Source organism: Pongo pygmaeus, chromosome 11, assembly GCF_028885625.2.
Source record: "Pongo pygmaeus isolate AG05252 chromosome 11, NHGRI_mPonPyg2-v2.0_pri, whole genome shotgun sequence".
Taxonomy (NCBI): domain Eukaryota; kingdom Metazoa; phylum Chordata; class Mammalia; order Primates; family Hominidae; genus Pongo; species Pongo pygmaeus.
The window spans coordinates 90932002-90959021 of NC_072384.2; the positions used below are offsets into that span (position 1 = coordinate 90932002).

Sequence of the window (27020 nt, forward strand, 5' to 3'; positions counted from 1 at the left end):
AATGGGTAAGAATAACATCAGTGAGAAATGGGTGGGGAAAAATGATTTCAGGAGAATAGTATGCACTATGGGAGGAAGCAGGAGGTAGATCCAGGGTTGTGGTGGGAGTGGAGGTATCTAATTGACTCTCCCTGGCACATGCTGTCACAGGGCACTGTGTGGGCAGCTGGCAATAAGCTACATAGATAATGAATGCTGGGCTGGGATGGCCTGGGGAAGACAGGAAGGAAGGGACTTTCGGGCTAGTCTTTGAGGGAAGGGAAGGATTTGATTAGGAATCTGGGTGTTCTTAAAGAGAAGAGCATAGACACCAAGACAACAACAAGGGCAGTAAGACCAATTTTGCTCTATTGAGGTTGAGAAGAAAAATCAAGTTAGCTGGACTGAAGAACCTTGAATACAAGTATGAAGAACTTAAATGTTATCAGGAATGATTTTGGGTTTCTTGATACTCCCCTGCTTAGAAACCTTTAGTGATTAGAGCAATGTTTTGAGAATATGAGTAGAAGTATGTGGAGAGGTTTTGGAGGGTGGAAGAAGGACCAGAAGCAGAGGCACCAGTTAACGATTGAATAAATTTTGTAATGATATTCAAAGATGTAAAAGTTAAGGGAGATGGGCTGGGCACAGGGGCTCACACCTGTAATCCCTACACTTTGGGAGGCTGAGGCAGGCAGATCGCTTGAGGTCAGGAGTTTGGGACCAGCCTGGCCAACCTAGTGAAACCCCGTCTCTACCAAAAACTACAAAAATTAGATTAGTGGTGGCACATGCCTGTAATCCCAGCTACTCCAGAGGCTGAGGTGGGAGAATCATTTGAACCCGAGAGGCGAAGGTTCAAATGAGCCTTTGAGCCGAGATCCTGCCACTGCACTCCAGCCTGGGCGACAGAGTGAGACCTTGTCTAAAAAAAAAAAAAAAAAAAAAAAATGCAGGGTTGGGGGCCGATAGAGGAATTAATTTTACAATTTAATACCCAAAATTGAATATTTGATGCCTTGAGGGAGAATATTCACTTAGTCAATAGATATTTAATGAGCACCTATTATGTGTGATAGACACTGAGTTTACAGTGGGGAACAGAAAGACAAGTGGTCTCTGCCCACATGGAGCCTACATTTAATGAGAGAGACAAAAAAGTATGTATAAAAATGTATATACTTTATATATAGTTATATATAATTATATATAACAAATATAGTTAAAAAGTATATAGTTAACAATACTATATATATATATGAAGGGGAAAAGCAAGGTAAGGGATAAGGAGTGATGAAAAGAGGGGAGTATTTTAGAGTCTTGAGAGAACATTTGAGTGGAGACCTACCCAAAGGGAGGGAGAGAGGGAGCCTCCTGACTGCCTGGGGAAAGAGCATCTCTGGCAGCCGGTTGTAGGCCTTGAGTGCCTGAGACCAGCAAGACATTCTGGCTGGAGTAGAGCTGGAAAGGGAAGAGTGGTAGGAATGATATGTGCAATGTAACCAGGAATAGAGCCTTTAGGGTCCTGAAAGCCGTGGTAAAGAGTTTGATTTTACTTTAGATATGATGGAAAGGCACGGGAGTTCCTTGATGTTTTTAAAAGATCCCTATGGCAGCAGAGGTGATAAGGTGGTGGCTCAGATGAGGCCTAAGGCAATAGTGATAGAGGTGGTGAGAAGTGATAGGATTCCAAACATATTTTGCAGGTAAAGCAAAGAGGATTTATTGATGGAGCTAGATGTGGGCTGTGAGAGAAAGAATAGAATCAAGGAATACCCCCCATGGTCTGTATGGTGAATTTGTCTGAATTAGGAAAAGCTAATTCTGTCTCTGGCCAGAAGCAGAAGCACTTCTTCTCAGCACCACTGGGTAAAGAAGCTCCCTTCCTCCCAGCACATGTACCTGGGTGCTAGGACACCTTGGTGGGAAGAGTGTGGGCTGGTAACCCATGTTGGCCCTGTGGCCAGGCATCCTTGCGAAGGACTCAACCTGTATAAGTGAATGCAGCAGCACTGGATGACTCCTGAGTTTGTGGCCTGAGCAAGTGGATGAATTGTAGTGTCATCCTCAAACTGGGGAGACTAGAAGAGGAGCCGACTGTGAGTGGCAGAAGACAGGGCAAAGCAAATTCCATTTTGGGTATAAGTCTGAGATGCCCATTAAAAGTCCTGGAAGCAATGTCAAGTAGGCAGGTGGCTATGAACTGGAGCCAGGGTGGGAAGCCGGCAGGACTTGCTGTTTTTGAGTTTGAAATGACTATCAAGTGGAGCTGTAGGACTGGAGCTTAGGAGCAAAGATTTAGATTAAAGATGGGGAGGTCAGTCTGCCCAGAGAAATAGATGAATCCTTTGAGGGACATTATATTGAAAAACAAGAAGATTGGACTGCCTTGGGAGTATTATTCGGCAGTGGAAAGCGGGTAATGAATCTGCAAAGCAGCCAACAGGAGGAAGATCAGCGTGATGCAGCAGCATGGAAGGCAAGTCGTGAGAGGGTGGAGGGTGCTGGGGAGATCCGAAGGAGTCGGGGCTTAGGGAGCTGCTGGATCTTTGGAGAGCACTGTTTAGAGGTAACAATGAGTGTGAAGGTAATTTTCAGGGAATTAAAAATATACTTTCAGGAAATATGCGCTGAAGGGAGAACAATAGGGTCAAGTGTTGGTTTTTAAAAATAGGATGAAATTGTGTCTGTTTTAAGGTAAACTGAGGGAACCAATGAAAGAGGAAAAGTTAAAGATGCTAGAAACAAACAGGATCAGTGAGGGAACAAGAACAGGGCATCTGGAGGGTAAGTGTTTGAAGGAATAAAAAGTAGTTTCAAAAATGAGGAAGCTTTTTACTTTGAGCGATGAAAACAGTTTTTTATCTTTTTAGCAAAGTTGCAGTTAGGATCTTCTGTCTTTTTAGGGGTCTCCACTGGTATTAAAGGCCTGAAGAAAGTATGGCGGGAACCAACAAGAAAAAAAAATTGTCAAGCAGTAATGAGAGACCAGGTGGAAATATGGAGAATAATCTGTAATAGCCAGTCAGTATTCTGTGGCCCAAGAGCAAAAAGGGAATTGAGAATTCAGAGTTGACCCCATAAAAAAAGAAAGACATTAAGGACACCTGAAACAGTGGTTTATAACCCAGAAAAGTGCATATCAAAGTCACCTGGAGACTTTAAACAAAATTATGGGCTGAGCATGGTGGCTCATGCCTGTAATCCCAACAGTTTGGGAGGCCAAGGCAGAAGGACTGCTTAAGGCCAGGAGTTCAAGACCAGCCTGGCCAGCATAGTGAGACCCCATCTCTATAAAAGACGACAAACTCTATGCATTTACCTCCTTTCCCTAAAATGTATCAGATTGAGGTGTAGGAGTAGGACAAGAAATGGGAGAGATGTTTATGTATGTTTTTAGAACATTCTAGGTGATGCTCTTCAGTTCTTTGTTCCACCCCCATTCCCCATTAAGAAAACTCTTCTGGGCTCTGGGCAGGAGTAGAAAAGGATGGCTGGGAGGGAAGCTAAAGGACTAAGGGGAAAGTTTTTTGAGGTGATATCAACACAAATAGTATTTTGGGGGTGTGCTCAGCTAGTTAAGTTCCTGTACTGTATACCTTTACAGAGTCTTTCATATGCTCATAAATCTCCAAGAGGGGGATTTAATATTTTCAGATCATATACAAACACAGGATCCTTATTTTCATGGACCATCTTACGGACTAGTTTCTGCAAATTACACTTTGAAAATGCTGGATTAGAGAACGGCAGCAATGGTCAGTTCCAGTTAATCTGGAAAGTTCAGGGGTTTTGGAAGGGGGAAGCCATACTGGAAAGGGAGAATGTCTGGGTTAAGATCTTGAAGCACAGTTCCAGGCTGTGGCTTTGTTGGTGGAGAGCTGGGTTACTTTCCATTCCCCCAGTTAAACTTGTTTTCTGCCATTGAGTCCCGTATCAGTTGAGTCATCAATATGAATGTTGAAGTTGCAAAGTGTAAGACAAAATGGGGAATTTATGAAGTATTTACAAATATTCTACGATCAATAGTTTAATTTCTCATAGATAGGGATGGATATGAAAGCAGACCAAAATCCAATGGCTTTTCAGATAACTAGACTTTTCCTCTTAACTATAAGAAAAGGAAAGTGGGTAACCGTCAAAAGTAGATACACTTTGAAATCTTGGAGCACTTAATAGAGGTGACTTAATATTTTGGAGTTGAGAAACTTTTAAACACAGCAGTGTCGTAAGTTCTGAGAATGACCCAATTTGTACCACCTGGGCATTGAACTGAAGGCTGTCTTTCCAGTGAAGTAAAGTTTAAGATGACAGTTAACACTGAATGTTCTCTCTTGAGATTTGCAAAGAAGCCAGTGATTGGTGAGGATAGTGATTCTTGGCAGGGATTAGACATTTATATAGCATGATTTAATTTTTAATAATGTGAATTTTATCAGCATACAAACTTCCTCACAATATTGAGACATAGAAAATGGGAAGGCTTCTAAACAATTTTCAGTTGCCCCAACTATATGAGTTTCACAAAATTCCATTCTTTTCTGCCAAGTGGTATTATTCCATTCCTTCCCTCATGTATCTTATCTTTATTATTGAATTTTCCCTCACAGTCCACCGTTAAAAGAAGAAAGTATCACACATGTGGGTTCTTTTGGCTATGGAAGTGTCCTTGAGATAACTTTTTGCACGTGACTCAGCTGAAGTGTTCAAAGCACATGGAAATCACTTGCCAGTGACAGGTGGACGTTGTATGTGTTTGTTTTCCCCTATGGATGCCTAAACTTTCTTTTCTTCACAGGTAAAGTCAGTGATAAATCTTTTGTTTGCTGCATATACTGGAGATGTGTCTGCACTTCGAAGGTATGTTTACAGGATGGATTAGCATGCACTTTACAGATATTTATGAAGTTGCTTCTGGGTGAGCAGCCATTTTAAGGTTAAAGTCTCACTTCTCTTTCCCTTTGATAAAAATGACCCCAACAAAATTTTTATTAAATAGGCACTTCCAGTGCCTTAGGCCTGCTTTCCAATCTTGTCCTTTTCTGCCTCCTATAAAAAAGACCATATCTCTGTTTCCCCAAGTAGTAACTGTTCAGCTAATCTGGCTAATTAGTATCAGTGGCTTACTGGTATTGGACAGTGCCTTCTCCCTCCCTGTCTACCCTCCATTCCCAATCTTTGGGGGGTGTGTGTGTGGGGGGGAAGCAGCTGGGGGGTTTGGTGTCCAGCAGATCATCAGGATTAGTAAGGGCATATACTGCTGTATACCTAAGGTCTTTTGTATAGAGTTGTAACTTACTTCCTTTTTTTTTTTTTTTTTTTTTGTTTTCTCCCATTAGTACCTCAAACAACTGATTTTCAAAGTGGAAAAATGTCTGTGCTTCCCCCCTTGTTTTAAAGTCTGACAAGTACTAGTAGACTGTGAAATGTTTAAGAATGGGAGGCTTAGTAAAACATACAACTTTATTATAGGGATTAGTTTCTTGCCCTTCTGAGACAAACCTTGGTACGGTTGTGCCATAATTTTTGAGTTGTGAACAATAATGTAATAAAGTTTAATTCTGTGAGAGATGTTTAACATTTAATCTTACCTAAAAAAAGCAAAGCTGAGGAAGAGAGGTGAAGTGGCATCTACCCAAAACACCTGTGTACCGGTCAATAAGGTTGGTAGTTCCCATTAATGAGCCTGATGAAGGATGGCACCTGTCTGACAGGGCCTTAAATGAACTGATGGAGTGAATGTTACCAGTGTGAATTAAATTTGCTTTATATATAATAAACAGCTGTGCTTACACATTTTCAGATTTGCTTTGTCAGCTATGGACATGGAACAGCGGGACTATGATTCTAGAACAGCACTCCATGTAGCTGCTGCAGAGGGTAATACAGGAACTACTCCTATCTATTTTCTTTCCAGATTTAATTTCTACTTAGTACTAAAATCTGCTCTTTTTTTGGGGGTGGGACGGTATAGGTCATGTTGAAGTTGTTAAATTTTTGCTGGAAGCCTGCAAAGTAAACCCTTTCCCCAAGGACAGGTGAGCACTTATGTTACCTTCTAAATATGTCAGTATTTTATTATGCAGGACTGTAATATTCAAGTGATTATAATATTTAAACCTACTAAGACATTCTTGAACCTGCTATGATGTCTTATAAAGGCAATAAACCTTGTTTCTACTAGATAGGTAATTCTGTCTCCCATATCCTGTTTCTTTTCTAAGAATGGTCTTATTTAGAAATTTTCAGGTTAATTTGACTATTAGTCAATACACTGTATGAACAAAATTTTTTTTTTTTGCATTTGGGAAGAGAGAATTGGAATTTTATCCTCATGGATTTTTAAAACAAATTTTTTAAATTACCCTTTAAGTTCTGGGATACATGTGCAGAACGTGCAGGTTTGTTACATAGGTATACAAGTGCCATGGTGGTTTGCTGCACCCATCAACCCATCGTCTACATTAGGTATTTCTCCTAATGCTATCCCTCCCTTACCCTGACCCCCAAAAGGCCCTGGTGTGTGATGTTCCCCTCCCTGTGTCCATGTGTTCTCACTGTTCAACTCCCACTTACGAGGGAGAACATGAAGTGTTTGGTTTTCTGTTCTTGTGTTAGTTTGCTGAGAATGATGGTTTCCAGCTTCATCCATGTCCCTGCAAAGGACATGAACTCATCCTTTTTTATGATTGCATAGTATTCCATGGTGTATATGTGCCACATTTTCTTTATCCAGTCTATCATCGATGGTCATTTGGGTTAGTTCCAAGTCTTTGCTATTGTGAACGGTGCCACAATAAACATAGATGTGCATGTGTCTTTATAGTAGAATGATTTATAATCCTTTGGGTATATACCCAGTAATGGGATTGCTGGGTCAAATGGTATTTCTGGTTCTAGATCCTTGAGGAATCACCACACTGTCTTCCACAATGGTTGAACTAATTTACACTCCCACTAACAGTGTAAAAGCGTTCCTATTTCTCCACATCCTCTCCAGCATCTGTTGTTTCCTGTCTTTTTAATGATCGCCATTCTAACTGGTGTGAGATGGCATCTCATTGTGGTTTTGATTTGCATTTCTCTAATGACCAGTGATGATGATATTTTTTTCACATGTTTGTTGGCTGCATAAATGTCTTCTTTTGAGAAGTGTCTGTTCATATCCTTCACTCACTTTTTGATGGGGTTGTTTTTTTGTTGTAAATTTGCTTAACTTCCTTGTGGATTCTGGATATTAGCCCTTTGTCAGATGGATAGATCGCAAAAATTTTCTCCCATTCTGTAGGTTGCCTGTTCACCCTGATGATAGTTTCTTTTGCTGTGCAGAAGCTCTTTAGTTTAATTAGATCCCATTTATCAATTTTGGCTTTTGTTGCCATTGCTTTTGGTGTTTTGGTCATGAAGTCTTTGCCCATGCCTGTGTCCTGAAAGGTATTGCCTAGGTTTTCTTCTAGGGTTTTTATGGTTTTAGGTCTTATGTTTAAGTCTTTAATCCATCTTGAGTTAATTTTTGTATAAGGTGAAAGGAAGGGGTCCAGGTTCAGTTTTCTGCATATGGCTAGCCAGTTTTCCCAATACCTTTCCCCATTGCTTGTTTTTGTCAGGTTTGTCAAAGATCAGATGGTTGTAGATGTGTGCCGGTATTTCTGAGGCCTCAATTCTTTTCCATTGGTCTGTATATCTATTTTGATATCAGTATGGTACTGTTTTGATTACCGCAGCCTTGTAGTATAGTTTGAAGTCAGGTAGCATGATGCCTCCAGCTTTCTTCTTTTTGCTTAGGATCGTCTTGGCTATGTGGGCTCTTTTTTGGTTATATATGAAATTTAAAGTATTTTTTTTCTAATTCTGTGAAGAAAGTCAATGGTAGCTTGATGGGGATAGCATAAAATCTATAAATTACTTTGGGTTGTATGGCCATTTTCATGATACTGATTCTTCCTATCCATGAGCATGGAATATTTTTCCATTTGTTTGTGTCCTCTCTTTATTTCCTTCAGCAGTGGTTTGTAGTTCTCCTTGAAGAGGTCCTTCACATCCCTTGTAAGTTGGATTCCTAGGTATTTTATTCTCTTTGTAGCAGTTGTGAATGGGAGTTCACTCATGATTTGGCTGTTTGTCTATTATTGGTGTATAGGAATGCTTGTGATTTTCGCACATTGATTTTGTATCTTGAGACTTTGCTGAAGTTGCTTATCAGCTTAAGGAGATTTTGGGCCGAGATGATGGGGTTTTCTAAATATACAATCATATCATCTGCAAACAGAGACAATTTGACTTCCTCTCTTCCTATTTGAATACCTTTCTTTCTTTCTTTCTTTCTTTTTTTTTTTTTGAGACAGATTCTCACTCTGTCAGCCAGGCTGGAGTGCAGTGGCAAGACCTCAGCTCACTGCAACCTCTTGTCTCCCAGGCTCAAGCAATTCTCCTGCCTCAGCCTCCCGAGTAGCTGGGATTACAGGCGTGTGCCCACCACAGCCAGCTAATTTTTGTATTTTTAGTAGAGATGGGATTTCACCATGTTGGCCAGGCTGCTCTCGAACTCCTGACCTCAGGTAATCTGCCGCCTTGGCCTCCCAAAGTGCTGGGATTACAGGCATGAGCCACTGCGCCTGGCCCCTTTATTTCTTTCTCTTGCCTGATTGCCCTAGCCAGAACTTCCAATACTATGTTGAATAGGAGTGGTCACAGAGGGCATCCTTGTCTTGTGCCAGTTTTCAAAGGGAATGCTTCCAGTTTTTTGCCCATTCAGTATGATATTGGCTGTGGGTTTGTCATAAATAGCTCTTATTATTTTGAGATATGTTCCATCAATACCTAGTTTATTGAGAGTTTTTAGCATGAAGGCATGTTGAATTTTGTCAAAGGCCTTTTCTGCATCTATTGAGATAATCGTGGTTTTTGTCATTGGTTCTGTTTATGTGATGGATTACGTTTATTGATTTGCGTATGTTGAACCAGCCTTACATCCCAGGGATGAAGCCGACTTGATCGTGGTGGATAAGCTTTTTGATGTACTGCTGGATTCAGTTTGCCAGTATTTTATTGAGGATTTTTGCATCGATGTTCATCAGGGATACTGGCCTGAAATTTTCTTTTTTTGTTGTGTCTCTGCCAGGTTTTGGTATCAAGATGATGCTGGCCTCATAAAATGAGTTAGGGAGGATTCCTTCTTTTTCTATTGTTTGGAATAGATTCAGAAGGAATGGTACCAGCTCCTCTTTGTACCTCTGGTAGAATTTGGCTGTGAATCCGTCTGGTCCTGGACTTTTTTCGGTTGGTAGGCTATTAATTACTGCCTCAATTTCAGAACTTATTGGTCTATTCAGGGATTTGACTTCTTCCTGGTTTAGACTTGGGAGGGTGTATGTGTCCAGGAATTTATCAGTTTCTTCTAGATTTCCTAGTTTATTTGCATAGAGGTGTTTATAGTATTCTCTGATGGTAGTTTGTATTTCTGTGGGATCAGTGGTGATATCCCCTTTATCATTTTTTATTGCGTCTATTTGATTCTTCTCTCTTCTTCTTTATTAGTCTTGCTAGCGGTCTATTTTGTTGATCTTTTCAAAAAACCAGCTCCTGGATTCATTGATTTTTTGAAGGGTTTTTCGTGTCTCTCTCTCCTTCAGTTCTGCTCTTAGTTATTTCCTGTCTTCTGCTAGCTTTTGAATTTGTTTGCTCTTGTTTCTCTAGCTCTTTTAATTGTGATGTTGGGGTGTCGATTTTAGATCTTTCCTGCCTGCTCTTGTGGGCATTTAGTACTATAAACTTCCTTCTAAACACTGCTTTAGCTCTGTCCCAGAGATTCTGGTACGTCGTGTCTTTTGTCTCATTAGTTTCAAAGAACTTATTTATTTCTGCTTTATTTTTGTTATTTACCCAGTAGTCATTCAGGAGCAGGTTGTTCAGTTTCCATGCAGTTGTACGGTTTTGAGTGAGTTTGTTAATCCTGAATTCTAATTTGATTGCACTGTGGTCTGAAAAACTGTTATGATTTTTGTTTTTGCATTTGCTGAGGAGTGTTTTACTTCCAATTATGTGGCCAATTTTAGAATAAGTGTGATGTGGTGCTGAGAAGAATGTATATTCTGTTGACTTGGGGTGAGAGTTCTGTAGATGTCTATTAGGTCTGCTTGGTCCAGAGCTGAGTTCAAGTCCTGAATATCCTTGTTAATTTTCTGTCTCGTTGATCTGTCTAATATTGACAGTGGGGTGTTAAAGTCTCCCACTATTATTGTGTGGGAGTCTAAGTCTCTTTGTAGGTCTCTAAGAACTTGCTTTATGAATCTGGGTGCTCCTGTATTGGGTGCATATATATTTAGGATAGTTAGCTCTTCTTGTTGCATTGATCCCTTTACCATTATGTAATGCCCTTGTCTCTTTTGATCTTTGTCGGTTTAAAGTCTGTTTTATCAGAGACTAGCATTGCAACCCCTGCTTTTTTTTTTGCTTTCCATTTGCTTGGTAAATATTACCCTATCCCTTTATTTTGAGCCTATGTGTGTCTTTGCACGTGAGATGGGTCTCCTGAATACAGCAGACCAATGTGTCTTGACTCTATCCAATTTGCCATTCTGTGTCTTTTAATTGGGGCATTTAGCCCATTTACATTTAAGGTTAATATTGTTATGTGTGAGTTTGATCCTGTCATTATGATGCTAGCTGGTTATTTTGCCCTTTAGTTGATGCAGTTTCTTCATAGTGTCGATGGTCTTTACAGTTTTGTATGTTTTTGCAGTTGCTGGTACCCCTCGTGGAGTTTTTAACAACCCAGGGTAGATAAGACAAACCTTTAGAGAAGCATAAACTTTAAGATGATAATTAACACTGAATGTTCTCTCTTAAGATTTGCAAAGAAGCCAGTGATTGGTGAGGACAGTGATTGTTGGCAGGGATTCGACATTTATGCAGCCTGATTTTGTTTTTAATAATAATGTGAATTTTATCAGCATACAAACTTGCTCACAATATTGAGACATACAAAATGGGAAGGCTTCTAAACAAGCTAAAATGTATAAGAAAACTGTTAACTCTAAAAAGAATATATTGGAGTTTGTTGAAATTTCTGCATTTGGTTGGAATCAGTTTTAGAAGGCTTCTTGGAAGTTTAATTTTAATCAGTGCTTTAGGGAAGAGATGAGACTGAAGGCACAGAATGAAAAGAAGGGCATTCTATCTATAGTGGGAAAAATATGCCTAGAATATATTCTGCTCCTCTCCCCTCTCTCCTGGTCGACATAGCAAACTGCTATTCATCCTGCAACAAATGATGTCAACAAAGTGGTCAGGGAAGGGATAAGAATGCAGCTTACACATATACATGTACAGTAAACTCTAGATTCATATCCTTGGATGTACTGGAGTAGAGTGTATGAGTCAATGAGTAATGAGAATAAAAGTTTAGAATGGGAAAAAAACCATACTTGATGGTGGTTTGATATGTATTAGGAGTTTGGATTCATTTGAGAACTGGGAGCTGTATTAAGTTTGGAGCAAGTTGATTACTCTTTAGCTATATTGCCTTTCTGTTTATTAAGCTTTAACTTTTTTTTTTTTGAGACTGGGTCTTGCGCCTTGCCACTCAGGCTGAAGTGCAAGTGGCATGATCATAGTTCACTGCAGCCTTAACTTCCCAGGCTCAAGCGATCCTCCCACCTCAACCTCCTGAGTAGCTGCAATCACAGGCACACACCACCATGCCTGGCTAATTTATTTATTTATTTATTTATTTTTTGTAGAGGCAGAATCTTACTATGTTGCCCAGGCTGGTCTCCAATTCCTGGGCTCAAGCAGTCCTCCCACCTCAGCCTCCCAAAATGTTGGGTTTACAGGCGTGAGCCATTGAGCCTGGCCAACTATCTTTTTTAAAATTAGGGCTTGGGTTTTGTTGGTTCAGCTCTTAGCTTGCAAGAAATGCAGAAAAGTTATGTCAGTGTCTGACAAATGTTAGCAATTTTGTAAGTTTGCTAACACTTCGGTTATCTAACTTTATTCCTATAGTTGTAAAAAAGCACCATGATTAAAAACTCCTTTATTGGCAGTATTCTAAAAGCTCATGTTAGGGTGACAGTCTTCTTCCCTTTCCCCAAATTTTAATACCTATCCCAGGTTTCTAGAGAAAGAAATTGAAGAGCATTTTCCTCCTGTGTTTATAATCCCAACTAAAACACTATGTAATACATGTTGGAAATATTACTGTGCTTTGTATATGTATTAATTTTTTTTGCCCTAAATTGGCCTCTAGGAATGTGAAAGTAGATGTACCTATCTGATAAGAAAAAGTGAGCTAAGTAACTAACTTGATAACTAGGCATTCAACAAGTCTTTTTCTCTATTTCATAGAATCGGTGTCACCTTAAATTATAACAGGTTTGCGCAAAATTCGTGAATTCTTGAGATAGAGTCTTGCTCTGTTGCCCAGGCTGGAGTGCAGTGGTGTGATCTCGTTCACTGCAACCTCCGCCTCCCAGGTTCAAGCAATTCTCCTGCCTCAGCCACCTGAGTAGCTGGGATTACAGGCGTGTGCCACCACACCCAGCTAATTTTTGTATTTTTAATAGAGAGGGGTTTCGCCATGTTGGCCATTCTCGTCTTGAACTCCTGGCCTCAAGTGATGCACCCACCTGGGCCTCCCAAAGTGATAGGATTACAGGCATGAGCCACTGTGCCTGGCTGAAATTAGTGTATTCAGTGTATTTTTCATTAATTCACAGAAGAAGAATTGTAAAAAAGGTAACACGCAGTTGACATTCCATTTTTCCAGAAAGACAGATAATTACATACTGTAGAGGATGACTCAAAAGTCTGTTTCAAGCCACTGACTTCCTAAACTAATGAAGGCCTATTCAAAGTCACTTAATTCAGCTGTTTTTTGTTTTTTTTTTTTTTGAGAAATACAAAGATGTGAAGTTTTACTTACCTGATTTTAAAAACAGGCTACCAAAATTTATCCAAATATATTAAAAAATGAGACTGTTTTAAAAACCTTTTGTTTCCATATTGTGACTCCACTAAGTGGGTAAAAAGTTCAGGACAGAGATGGAAAGGAAAGAAGGAAACAGGAAGAGGTGAAACTAGGAAGGTGGTGCCAGTGGCATGTGGATGAAGAAAGAGAGATCATCAGCCATGGAGAATTTTGTAATGTAAGTAGAGAGAGAGAGACTGGGTAGGAAGACAGGCTTCACAGTTTGTAAAGTGTAAGGGAACTACCCATCGTACCCTGTCATTGACTAGGGCTGTGAGTTATGTGGTTCTGTCTCCTCTTGCAAAAGACTTACCGCTTCTGGCAAGTGATTAACCACTTCGGCAACTCTTCATTTCTTCTTATCCTCGAATATTCATCTACATCACTCTAAACCGCACAGCTCCAGAAGCATGGAAAGGGGAGTTATTAGTATGGAAGGGGGAGTTACTCTTCTGGTGTAGTGGTCCGATTGAGTCCATGGCTTCCCAACCTTACCAGAGGTGATAAAAATGTCAATTCCTTTGGGGCCAATCTTGCTCCTCCAACATGTGTTTTAGCCCTAATGAGGTCATGGTTATTTCTAGACTTCTGAGACTTACTGTGGCTTTGAATTGACACAAACACTAATTTTCTGTCCAAGGCTAGAGTGATGGATGTTATATACCTGAATTTTCTTTGAACATTTTATTTTAAAAGAGATACTTTGGGCTTTTCATGAAACTAAAATTCTGGAACCCTAGAGCAGTCTATTATATCTGTCACCACAAGGACTTTCCTTAAAAAGCTCCCTCCATAAGCACTTGGATGTGTAAACCAGATCCTTTCACAGATCTTTTTCTCTTCCTCTCCATATCCCAACTTGTCTTGGAGACTACTTTTTGAATTATAAATCCCTTTCTGCATTTCTATTATTAATTTTTATTTGTAAAATTGCTAAAATGGCTAAATTGGCCATTTAACCTGCATTTAAAATCTAGGAATGTGGGGTGATCATCTTTGTACATAAATTACCTAATGACCCTGTCCATGCTGTGCTACGTGTTTAGGTGGAATAACACTCCCATGGATGAAGCACTGCACTTTGGACACCATGATGTATTTAAAATTCTCCAAGAATACCAAGTCCAGTACACACCTCAAGGAGATTCTGACAACGGGAAGGAAAATCAAACCGTCCATAAGAATCTTGATGGATTGTTGTAATGGTCTCAAATCCCAAGATTTAAATCACTTACCTATTTAATTGTGGAAAATGATTATGAAGAACGTGTGTATTTCTATCTGGTAGTGATGTATATTTTACATTTGTCATTTCAGTGTTACTGGAGTTTTCTTCATTGTGCACACAGGACAAATCTGATCTCTTTGGGAAAAAATAGAAATAAAACAATCTCCCTCCATAATGTGAGCAATATTACCTCGTGCATTGTATAATCTGATGTAAAAGAAATAGTTACCAATGCTAGCTTGTGTGGTCTTCCATGATTTATTTGTGTTTTGTGAATTTTCAATTTATGGTGATGATCTGCTGATATGCATTTATAAATTAAGCTCTGTTGTACAGTCTGTCCAAATGGGTCAAGGTTGCCTTTAGAAGCAAATAGTGTGATTTTCAAGACTTCAAATACAAATTTAGTTTAAGTGTTTGAACAACTATATGCACTTACGGTTGTGTGTTTAAAATGTCTCTCTCTCACCCTAGCTTCATGGTGTGACTCTTAAAAAAACTATAATAGTTAACAACTGTTAGTAAGATAGACCAATTCTGATTAGACTTTATCAGGGAATCTGTTTAAGATATGTTTGGTGACCAAAACATATGTGTGAATGTAGTTATAATACTTTTGAAAAATTTTCCTTTTTCTATATCCCCTTAGTCCAGCCTCTCTTCTCAGACAGTTAGCTATCTGCCTCTTTCCTTTAGCTGGGAAAGTGAGAGCTGGCATACTATGCAGTTTTTATGTTTTCCATAGTAAGTCAGAAAATGCCTCCTATTTCTGGCATCAGAACTTTGCCATTTGTCTACAGAAGACGAACCAGAGACAAAATTACTAAGTATAAATTAGTCAAGTTTATCAGTCTAAAAAACGAAGGGATGTGCAACTGCAGCTCTTTAAGAAGACTTTTTTTTTAGCTTCTAGGGTAAAGATAAATTCAGAAATGCTCTAAGCTACCAAAGTTATTCTGAAAGTATGGGAACTGCTACAACTAACATTTGTTTCCAAGCCTGTCATTAAGAGTCTGCATCAAGAGATTTGTCCTCCTTGAGGGACCACTGGATCATTCCAGATTTCTTGTGATTTTTCTATTGTGTAATTCTTGGTGGGCTCTGTAGTTTAATAATAAGAAAAAGGCCATTTCATTTTAAATTGTGACCTATAATTCTTTGTCTTGGGTTGGTACTTCAGGATTCATTTGGAAAGTGGGTAAAAGGGGCTTCAAAAAACGATAGAAGAGGATTCTCTAGGAGTTACACATACATTTTATCCTGTCATACCTCGAGATAAAGTGGCATGTTAGTGAGGATTTCTGATATTAAGCACACACACACATGCACACAAATGGACTTCTCTGAAGCTATGTTTAGTAAAATGAGCTCAAGTACATGAATGTTAGTTGTTATCACATACAGCAAATTCCTTTTTTTTTCTTTTTCTATGAGCACACTCTGCTGCTTCTAAACTTTACCATGCCTGATGGCACCTTACTCCAGCAGCCTCCAGGTGCTTTCATTTTCACTTCCAGTCTAAGCCAGTGGCTCCTGCCACTGCCCTCCCATTACCTAGATGGCACCTCCTTTGGTGAAACCACGGCCAATGTTCCTTAGCTGCACCAGGCCCGAAGCTGTTCCCATGCTTGAGCTTCCATGGGGAGGATGATGAGTGAGCAGTTTCCTACCCCATGGATCTATCAAGCCATGGAGACAGGTAGCATTTGTAAGATGCTGCACAGGAGCAGCATTATCCCCAAAGATATTACAGGGTAGACACGTTTTAATTGAAATCAATCAAGATAACTTTACTCAAAGAGCAGCCCGCTTTGTGTGACTAAAATGAAACATTAAGACAGTTGAATTGTGTGACTTGGAGATTACCAATGATTTTGAGGCTTTTCTATAATAAAAGAGGTTCTAACCATTATTTGGGAACAAAGAGAGTTTTCATCTTTTTTCAGATCAAAACCATTCTGTAAAATCTTTGTTGTCTAATTAAATGTGCCCTTATTTACCCCTGATGTTATTTATGACTATGTGCCGATTCCTGCTCGGGCTGTTTGCTGTTGGCTGGTAATAATGTATTTGATTTAAATGCTGTTGACTGTGCTATTAACTGCTGCCGTCAGTAAACTCCAAAGATCTTTTTGTTTTGGCTTTAGTATCATATGTGCTTTTTCTGTATCATGAGAGTTCTATATGGTCATGCTAATTTAAAGCTTTATATACATTGTTGTTTTTGCTGGTCTCATCTTTGGTAATATGCTATACCCCACTGCTGCCCGACACTGCCCTTTAGCTGCAGAGCTGGATTAGCTATTGACCATTTGATGCTGTTGTCTGTCTGGCAGGGACTGAATGACCTGATGTCAGATTTAGATTCTTCCTGGGGATTACACAGCTATGAATGTATTTGCTTCTAAAACCTCCCAAAGTGAATCTAATCTTAAAACTACAAGTTGTAAGTATTCTGAAATTGGGAAACATTTATTTTAAATGCTATCAGGTAGTGTTGCTTTTTACAACATAATAAATATATGTATCAAAAAAAAAATGTGTGAAAAAATGAATTTTCTTAAAACAATTGAGAGCCAGGAACTCCACTGAGCATACAGACCATGTCTGGTTAGGTTCCAATCCATTTCTAATGCCTGCTATAAAGCTAGGTACTGTGCAAGGTGTCAGATGGGGTTACCACAATGACTAGGACAAGAATCCTGTGTAGAGTTCATCTTTGAAGGTGGGGGATGTGCAGGCATGTCTCTAGTCCCCTAGATGCAAACACTATCCTTTTACAGTTAGGAAGTGCTCAGTAAATATTTGTTGAATGGAACCAGTAAATATACCCTTGAATGAGAAGAGAGGTTATTTTCACAAAGCCTTGAAATTTATTTAGAGGAGAGTTGAAGCTAGTACTATCACACTAGAATCTGAGTGTGACCAGCCAGTAAACCTCAGCTCCTAATTTATTCTGTGTGGGAACAGCATTCGCTTCCACTGCCAGAAATCCCTGGTCTTCGGCACTCTTTCCTTTCAGGCCAGGGGTTAGTGTATAGTTTTCCAACCATAGAGAAAGTACATGAACACCATGACTGTTACATTTTCATTTATCAACGCTATCTGTCACAAAGTAAGTTACTTTGCTAGAAGAGTCACTGCTGGCATTTTAGAACTACGATGAGCCAGGTACTATGCAAGGTGACAAGTGGGGTTACCACAATGATTAGAAGAGACATCAGAAATTCTCTAACTCACTCTTTTATAGATGAAGCTGAGACCCAAGAGTGGGCTGTGATACAGAACTCTTAGCCCTGCACTGTTGTTCTACGTCCTACAACACTGATTATGCCTAGTATGGATAGAATATACATATTAGCTTATTCATATGCACTATCTCCTATTAGCTAGGGCCTCTCCTCTGCTGAGTTTTAGGGAGAGGCATAAGTGCTATAACAGAAAGTCCTGCAACATATAGTCAACTTCAGCTATATATATATATATATATATATATATATATACATCCATGGGTAGGAGCAGGATATCGGTGCAGGCGCAACAAATGTGTGAATAATCCTAAATAGTGAGTAGTTATTTTTATTCTTGATACAAGATCATTTTATTTTTGTATAACTTTTTTAGGAGTTGGGATAACCTTCCTAATTTTACTTGCTAATCCTCATAGTAAAATGAGTAAATTCATAAATCATATACCAGATGGCCCAGGGAAGCAGCCCATGAACGTGTTAGGTGGCACTTATAAAAAAGGCTTTTTGGGAAAGGATAATCTTATAGTTATGCAAGGAAATGATGTGATTCACTAGATTATATGTGTTTGGGGATGGGAAAGATTAGAAAATTAAGGCAGTTTTTTAAAAAGGAGGCGTGAGATACAGTAAAACAACTGGATGGAAGGCATTAAAGGCAGAGACTGGGGGGTTTTATTTCTATTCTGGAGAATGAACCAGACTCTAGGCCTGTGTGCGCCCCCACTGTACCCCTTGCTTCCTTTCCAAATAGCCAGTAAAAAGGCTGCTATGAAGTGCATCTGACAAGCAGTCCCAATGGCAAAAGAATATCAAGACTGTTTCAATTACGTAAAAGAAATGTGGAAAGGCTGCAAACAGACACTGACAGTAAGGTATTAAGGTGTTATAATAGCTTTATGAAATAGGAGAATTGTGAGTTTGATAATAGGTATTTGACAGCTTTCTACCTCTTAGATAGCTTTCTGTTCTCTGTAGACTCAACGTTAATAAATAAGTTTAAGACTGCTTAAGTATGGCTCTGTTGTTGTTTTTTCCTTTTTACAATAAATCAAGCAAGGTGTTCAATTTCTCAGTGAGTATAGCAAACACATAACCCAAAGTGAGTTCACAAAAACTTGGAAGCTGAGGATTATCATTTAAGAGTGATATAAACTGATCTTAAAAAGCTCTAAAAACAATATTGTCTTCAGCTTTCCTAAAACTGGTTTAAATGTCATTTCTTTGAAATTGTATTTTTTAAATATAACATTTACATTATTTGTAGCTTCTGGCTGTTTGCATCACAAAATCTTAAGTTTTAATAAGGTGATTGCACTAGAATATATGATCCAGTGTCTCAGAATATCTTAAGTTCCATAAAAGCAGGGATCTTTGCTTTTGTTTACCAATGTTTCCCAAACATCTAGTATAATGCCTGGCTCATGGCAGGTGCTCTATATAAATTTGATGAATTAATTAATGAATGAATCATAACTAACCAAAGGAAGCCACTCACATAAATGGTCCTTACTTTGTCAATGTCCCAATTCAAAAGGTAAGCAGAAGAGTTTTCAAAACACTTTCTAGCTTTTTCCTGTCCTTTCCCTGGGTTAGTCAGTGACAGGACTGCTCTGTTCAGAAAGACTTGCCTTCATAGTCCACTTTAGCTTTCAGGCAATAAATAGATTTCACTCATTTCATGCCATCTCAGAAAACCCTCTTTCCTTTAAAATGAGACATTTGTCCCCAGTAGCAAACATAAGCTCTATGCTTATAAAACACCTTTCAAACTTACAAACACCACACGAGAAATACTCAAACACACACAAATATCCCTTAAGTTAGGATCTACTCAGTGACTTCTTATGGTTAATTATGTAAGAATACAAACTTACACTAGTTAGCCAGGGCATATTTACCTTACTCCTTGGAGAGAGACCACTCTCAGTGTTCACTATAAATAAGCTTTATATTTCCTAGATGTAAATACGAAGATATGCAGATGAGAATAATCATTCTGGTTATGATGCCAACATTCATTATCAGGGAATAACACTATTCCATGATAATAGCTAAATACAACTTGATAGACAATGTCTAACTTGGTAATTATGCCTCTTCTTACACTTTTTTCCCCAATACACAGTGTATTTTACTTTGAGAAGGCCTGGCCTTCTAGCTTTTGACATCTTTGGAAAAAAATGGCATCTAATCATGGGGGTGTAGATTTTAGATGACTGCTTTGGAGACAAGACAAAGTCCCATTTCTCATGTATTTTAAAATTAAAAACTGCTAATTTGGGGGTATTAGCAATACCCAGATTCATTTTAAAATAAGTGGTGAATCATTTGTATATTTGGGGACAGCTGTGGTCGCAAAGAACCAAAGTACTTTTGTTTGTTTGCTTTTTATGGCACCTATTACAGCTGTTTCCAATAATATTACTCCTCTGACCTCTTCCATTGACATATCTTAATCTGCCATAGCAATTCTGAATATGTGTAGGGCAGGTAAGGACAACATTTAGGAAAATAGTGTTATTGATCTTATTTTAAAATAAGGATTGAGGTACATGAGAAAAGCATCAAACCAATTCATAATGTCAGTAATTTTAAGAATCTTTATATTAAATACTATTAATGAGATTAATAGAATTTTAGAATTTTAATACTTCTTAAAAGTAAAGTCTCTTGGCTAGTGCAGTAAAATGAAACCATGCCAAATTCCCAAAGGGCAAAAAGAAATGACAGCTAAACCTCAGCAATTAGAAACAATATTGTTTTAATGTTGTCTTCGTTTTTTAGTCATTTCAATTGTAAAAGTCAACTGAAACTTAGGTTCTCGCCATCTATATAAAAACTGAGAGAGGAGGCCTCAGATTGTGTGCAGTGCCACGGAAAGCACTGTGTGCATATTATATTTAATGCAATACAGATACTTTAGCTTTAATTTTAAAACAAAACTCAAGAAATCTTTATCTCCACCAAAGAAAAATACAGCATTTGCATGATAATATAGTTGTGGTAGCAGTAGTGGAAAAACAAGATACAGCCACATAGCAGTATGTAAAAGGGAAGAACCTTGTCAAACCCATCTCTTTATCTACTTTTTGTGTCAGTGATAAGGAAGGAAAAAGGTAAAACTACAATATACTTCACAAAAAAGTGTCTGGAAAAAGTACAGGATAATGGAACCATTCGCAAATGTGAAAAACACATATATCAGCGAAACATATGCAGTTCTCAATGCAGTTACATAGGAAATGAGTTTTGAAATGATCTGATTCTCATATTATCTCTAGTTAATTATTCAAGTTGTCAGTTACTGCTTTTTCTACTCCTTTCCCAATTTTGTGGCTAATAGACTAAATACCACCCTAATAACAAAAAAGACAAAGTAGCCCATTTAAGAAACATGAATTAAATTTCTGAGTTTATCTACATCTATGGTTAATTTCAACTTTTGAATGAGTGGTTGTGAATAGCCTAACTCCCTTGGTAGAACTGTAAAAATAATTGTATGTGACCAAGATGAAAGCAGAATGTATTCAGCTTTGGACATCAAACACAACTTGTGAATTTGGAAATGTACATCCTTCTGTTGATATTAGCTAGTGTCATTAAGCCATAACAAACAGTAAAGCTAATATTCTCTTCTCAAGAGACAGAATTTGTCTTTGTCTTTAAATAGCCAATGTGAAAGATGTAATAAAATACACATTTTCCACCTAGCAGATGCATGATGGCTACCTTTGAAAGAGGACTGATATAATTGCACATAAACTTAGCTTTGAACTATTTCACAGGTAAACCTATGGAAAACTGCCAGTTACACTTAAAGCAAAGAAAACACGTAAGAATTCTCCCACAGAAATTTACCGTTCCTACGTCAAGCAGTTCCCTAAATAACCACTGATTTATCCAACAACCTATAACAGTTGGGCACTGACTTTATGCATAACATTTGCTGGATGTTGCTTAACTTCTCCTTTCCCAAAGGACCCTCATTCTCGTCCTGATACTTTGGGTCTGGATGTTTTTCACTTGTGAAACCCGCTCTTCAGAGAATGCCTTTCAATTTTACCTTCAGTAAGATGCATGATGCCCTTCAGAGTAACTGATGTTTCTGAGTTAGAGAAAAATTCACTTGCTATCAACAGGTTGCAGCGAATTTGCTGGCCTTTCTTTCATTTCCCTAGAAACACAGGATGTGAAGGAACAGAGTAGCAGGAGGGAATCACAGATGAGAAGGAAAACTGTCGCCAGAGAAGATGAAAAAAATTCATGTTCTATACTGTGTTCATCTGTAAAAGACAAAATGTGGTTAAGTTTATTACACTGATCTTGTGAAATGCAGATTCATACATTAAACATTGCTTGTCTATTCTAGAATGAAGTAGTAGGAAGATACTTGCAATGGCAAATAAATACCATGGAATAAGAGGGCCTTCAGCATGTACTATGTATTATCCTGGGCTAATCAAGACCTTTTATATCACCTAAGCTGACGGATTATTACTCTGCTGCCCACTGGCTTAATTTTCTGAATCCATCCAGACTGCATAAAGCTTTTTGCTGTTATGCAAGTCTGGGGACAGAGCAACGTGTCAAATCTGCTCATGTGAAACGGGTGAGGAAATGCTGAGCCATATGCCAGAGGGAGAGAGGAAGGAGAGGGAAATGATACACTTCCCCTAAAGGCCACTCAGTGGGTAAAATCATTGACTGTGTTTCAGGTACAGGCTAAAGAAGCAGAATTACTAAGAACCCCTTCACCCTCCCCACCAGTGCCTTCTGCCCAGCTGCCTTGACCAGGACAACTTATAGTAAGTAAACTGTTCATCCAAGGGATACTAGCCTGCCAGCGACTTCCTGTCTGACTTCCACCCTGGTCTTTCCCCTTAGACCAGATGCTTTCAATCGAGGATGATTCTGTCCCCTGGCAATGGCTGAAGACATTTCTGATTGTCCCATCTGGCTGTGAGGGTGCATGTGCTTACTGGTATCTATTTGGTAGAAGCCAGAGGTGTTGCTGAACGTCCTACGAAGCACAGGAAAGCTCCCCACCCCGCCAATTCCCAACAAGTCATTGTGAAGCCCCAAATACCAGTAGCACCAAGACAGACACATGGCACTAGACTGGAAAGCCTCTGGAGAACTCTTTTTTAATCCCAAGTGCTCAATCGTGTGTGGTACATAGTGGGCTCTTAGGAAAATTATTTTGGATTGAAAAGCACGGTGAAAGTGTTGTCCCTATGTTTCAGTCTGGCTGATGTTTCTCTTTTTTTTTTTTTAATTTGAGACGGAGTCTTCCTCTGTTGCCCAGGCTGGAGTGCAGTGGCACCATCTTGGCTCACTGCAACCTCCACTTTCCAGGTTCAAGCGATCCTCCTGCTTCAGCCCCCCTAGTAGCTGGGATTACAGGCACACACCACCATGCCCAGCTAATTTTTGTATTTTTAGTAGAGATGGGGTTTCACCATGGTGGCCAGGCTGTTCTCAAACTCCTGATCTCAGGTGATCCACCCGCCCCGGCCTCCCAAAATGTTGGGATTACAGGTGTAAGCCACCGCGCCCGGCCTGGCTGATGTTTCAAATGTGTGCTTAATAGAGTGGACTGTGGGGTAAAGAGAGGGAGGGAGGGGGAGATAGATAGAGGAAGAGAGGAAGCCCGGATTCAGATCCTGTCACTGCATGACCAGGGCAAGTGGCTTAACCTCTCTAAATCTCAAAGTCTTCATCTATCAAAAGGGGATTAACAGTACCTAGCAGATAGGCTTGTTAAATTAGATGGCATATGTAAAACGTTTAGTATAGTAGACAGAAAGTAGTGGACAATTAATAGCTAGTCCTATCATTATGAGCTTTGGCTAAAGGCCTCTTGGAGAGTAGACTGGTTCTATTATAGTCCCAGAGGAAAACAATGATTACATAGGAAATCCAGACTAAACAAATGCCCAAGTCAGACTGCAGAGAACACTGGTGCTCTGGCTCTCTTGGACAATTTCCTCAGGAGCCTATGGTCCTGTTGCTCCTGAAGCTGCACCAGGCGTTGGCCCCTGGTGCCACCCTCTTTCAGAGCTGCAACCTCCAGACTTGGCAGAAGACAGCCAGCTTGGGGAGAGCTGCTTCTGTTTCAGAGTATACACCCTGATTCTAAGAGTAGATGCTGGATGGAAGTCATGGCCAAGGGGCAGGACAGCAAACCATTGTGAAGTCAACCCAATTTAGAGACTGATTCAACTGTTGTCTAACCAGTACCGTGTCTATATTATGAACTCTTTTTCTTTTTCTTTTTTTAAATTATAGCCTCTTTTAGCTCTTTAAGTCTTCTATGGGTTTAATGGGAGACTTTAGTGGTGTGTAGAGTGTGTGTGTGTGTGTGTGTGTGTGTGTGTGTGTGTGTGTGAAATGGATTTATTTTATTCTACAAATGAAATGAATGAAATCATCTGAAATGGAATGGAATGGCTACAGCGAGTGTCCAAAGACTACAAAACTGTTTCCTGACATGTGCTTAGCATATTTAAATTGCTCTCACAGTATCATCCTGAGAGCACAGAGAGCAGTCCAACTGCTCCACAGGACTGCAGAGAGGGAACCAATCCATCTATTTTCTCAATAATGGTGATGACAGAGATGGAATGCTGATTGCCAAATCCCAAACACACACAGGCCTCTCACCCAAAGGCCATGATGCCTTTGTCTTAATAACAGAATAAACCCAATCCTGTACAAACAGGTTCTTCAGGGTGCATATTTTGAATGGGGCAAAGATTAGCTTTTTGTGGGAGGCTTTCCAGGATACTGGACAAAAGCATGCACTAGAGACTCACTAGGTAGATTCAAATATTCTTTCTACCATTTACTAACTGCTTGATCTTAGTCAAGTTACATAAAAGGGGCTGTGTGGGGAGGAGGGGCTCTGTTCCCACATCTGTCAAAGTAGGAACAACAATATACCTAACTCAGAAGGTGGCTGTGAGGACTGAATGAGTTACTACCTGTGAAGTACGTGGTATACTGTAGGTGCTTAATGTCACCTATTAATGGTGGTGGTGATGATGTAATTTGCTCAGGAACAACAAAGGAGGTATAAAAAATCCCCCCATTTTACAGTTCCTGTGATATAACATATTTTCTGAATAGGGCTTTATATTTATTCCATTTTTGTGCCAGGCCTACAAAGCCCTTTATACCTTTAAATAGCAGTGTTGGGAGCGACATTCTAGCAGGATCCTTCTTACATGCAGAAAAGGTTCATTTTACACTTGCCAATAGGAATGAAACTATTTCGCTGCCACAATAGCTAAGTGTTTTTCTAAATGGCCTATTTCGTCAACAACAATCAGGAAAGTGTAACAAAGTACAATCTCTAATGATTGTAGCCCGTGCTTAAGGTGAGGAAAAAAGTCAAAAAATTACACATGAGAAACCTGAATCCAGGCAGATCTTACTGAGGCCTTATCAACGCATTCCCCAAATGTCTGAAGAGTGACGCCCTCTCATTCTCGCTTACCTTTCCCCTCCCTGCCTTCCTCTCTTTGTTGAGCACCTACTTTTTGCCAGGCACCAGGTATACAGTAAGGAAGAAAGGCCAGTAATAACTCAGGATATTTTTTGGAAGCATTAAATAAATTTTTAAAAATGAGCTGGAATAGCTCCATGTGGAAAAGAGCTTAAAATTGAACAGCATCAGCAAAAATCCAGCCAAGCAAGCACAATCTTTAAGAGGAAGGATTTTAGGCTGAAAGGCAAACAATACTAGTTGATATACTAAAAAACACCCTCCCAAAGGAAGATGCTCTCTTTGTGGACAATCATATTCCCATTTCTATCCTGAATCTCATTAACTATTTCACTCCTTGAACGTTTTTACTCTTGGCAAGCCCTTCACAGCCCCAGGAGCTACTTGTACAAATTAGCTCTCAAATATAAGGCAGATGAAGTAATCTCATTGCTGCTAAAGTATAATTCTCTCTAATTATTGTAAATACCAAGTGTTAGTCCCTCCCTTTCTAAAAATAACACTCCCTCCCCTAGACACAGTGATGAAATCGCATACCGAAGAAAAACGTTTGCTTATCAAAGAAATCTTAGTTCCTTAATATATGAAATTTCTACATGGACAACTTTAAAGGGGAGAGGAGGAAACTTGAATATTAGAAACGTCACTTGTTTTTTGGAAGGTGCTGAATGCCAGGAATAAAAATCCCACTGATGATGTAGGTGGTTTAAATGCAGCAGCTCCAACTTGTCATGGCTCATCTGAGCACTGCACTCTCCTTGGCTCCGCCAGGGCTCCCTCCCGCAGACAGGCCCAGGATCTGCCATGGTGCCCCCTCCCTGCCTCTGAGCACACACACTTATTGAGAGCCACACACAGGCCAGCTGTGGTACTCACCATACTGTCGAATTCTACAGAGCCCACTATCCGAGACACCTCGTCAAACTCCTCAGGAGACATGGGGAGCAGGTTGTCTGTGGTCTGAAGTCTAGAAGGGTGACTAAAATGGGGAAAAAGGAAAGAGTAATGTCAACATCTGAGTGATGAAAGCACTAGTGCATACTTACACACTTTACCTTTTGTCTGTAATTGAATTATCACGTATCTTTTGTCTGTAATTGAATTATCACGTTATATTTTTATTTTGGGTAAGTGCATACACTTGTAAAATACATTTGCAAAAGTACAGCTCCTGGGAGGCTCATGTCCCCAGCCCAGCCCCTTGGGAAATGTTTCACACTCCAGGGATGTGATGAGCAATAGCCAGACTGCAATCTGCGCCGCTTCTGCCTGGGTAAGCCTAGGTGTGAGCATGTGCGGTGCACTACCCTGAGATGACAATGCCTCGTGGCTTACCCTGGACAGAAAAGCACCACAGAAATGTCTGGGGAGTCCCTCATCCCTACCTTGAGGTTTGAATGCAGATAAAGCTGCTCCACACAGTGTTTTTACATGAAGACTACATCCATTCACCCCAAGACAGTGCTGCAGGCCAAATAACTGACAATGACATTTCCAAAATTTTTTCTACCTTTTATAAAATGAAACAACAAAATCAAAGCAAGTGGAGACAATGTATCTCAATCATTACTTTGGCCTTTTCTAGATTGAAAAGAACTACTTTCCCACTCTGATCAATTTTTGCTCATTTTATTTACACTTTTTCAAAGGGTATCAGTTTTGGGAAAATTTATATACCTCAAATACAAATTTGGTTTTTGGCTTTTTTTTTTTTTTTTTTTTTAAAGGTAGTAAAATGCTGATAGGCAGTAACACAGGGATCTCAACAAGTTCAGCTGTGATGGCGACAGCAATTACAATGGAAAAGTAAAATACAAGCATCTTCAACAGGCCCCAGCCAGGAGCAAGGCTGGCTTGAGGTTTGTAAACATGTCACTCTTCTGTGTTCACTTACACTTCAGACACAGAAATCAATTCAGTCTTGATATATCCAGTTCCTTTAGGGCCATCAAGTTCCATTGGCTCTGGTGCTAGAAATAAACACATTGTGTATGCTTTCCATCAACAGAAATTACTTCAGAATAGAACATCAACTGTTCGGGGGGATTAAAGTTCTACTGTGTTTCTAGACAGCTTAGCACTAAAACT

General features: G+C 39.4%; 2 protein-coding genes across 4 annotated transcripts in view; one reads left to right on the forward strand and one right to left on the reverse strand.

Annotated features, from left to right (window-relative positions):
• Nucleotides 1-16713, forward strand: part of GLS (glutaminase) — an 85190-nt gene extending 68477 nt beyond the window's left edge. For both annotated transcript variants that reach the window (XM_054478710.2, XM_063647748.1), the window contains 4 exons: nucleotides 4778-4839; nucleotides 5783-5859; nucleotides 5954-6017; nucleotides 13993-16713. In XM_054478710.2, coding sequence (XP_054334685.1) covers nucleotides 4778-4839; nucleotides 5783-5859; nucleotides 5954-6017; nucleotides 13993-14149 — 360 coding nt within the window. In that variant the 3' untranslated portion in view covers nucleotides 14150-16713. The remainder of the gene's footprint in view (nucleotides 1-4777; nucleotides 4840-5782; nucleotides 5860-5953; nucleotides 6018-13992) is intronic.
• Nucleotides 16714-20169: 3456 nt separating this feature from the next.
• Nucleotides 20170-27020, reverse strand: part of STAT1 (signal transducer and activator of transcription 1) — a 45564-nt gene continuing 38713 nt past the window's right edge. For both annotated transcript variants that reach the window (XM_054478708.2, XM_054478709.2), the window contains 3 exons: nucleotides 26827-26902; nucleotides 25809-25911; nucleotides 20170-21708 (listed from right to left, as the gene is read on the reverse strand). In XM_054478708.2, coding sequence (XP_054334683.1) covers nucleotides 21694-21708; nucleotides 25809-25911; nucleotides 26827-26902 — 194 coding nt within the window. In that variant the 3' untranslated portion in view covers nucleotides 20170-21693. The remainder of the gene's footprint in view (nucleotides 21709-25808; nucleotides 25912-26826; nucleotides 26903-27020) is intronic.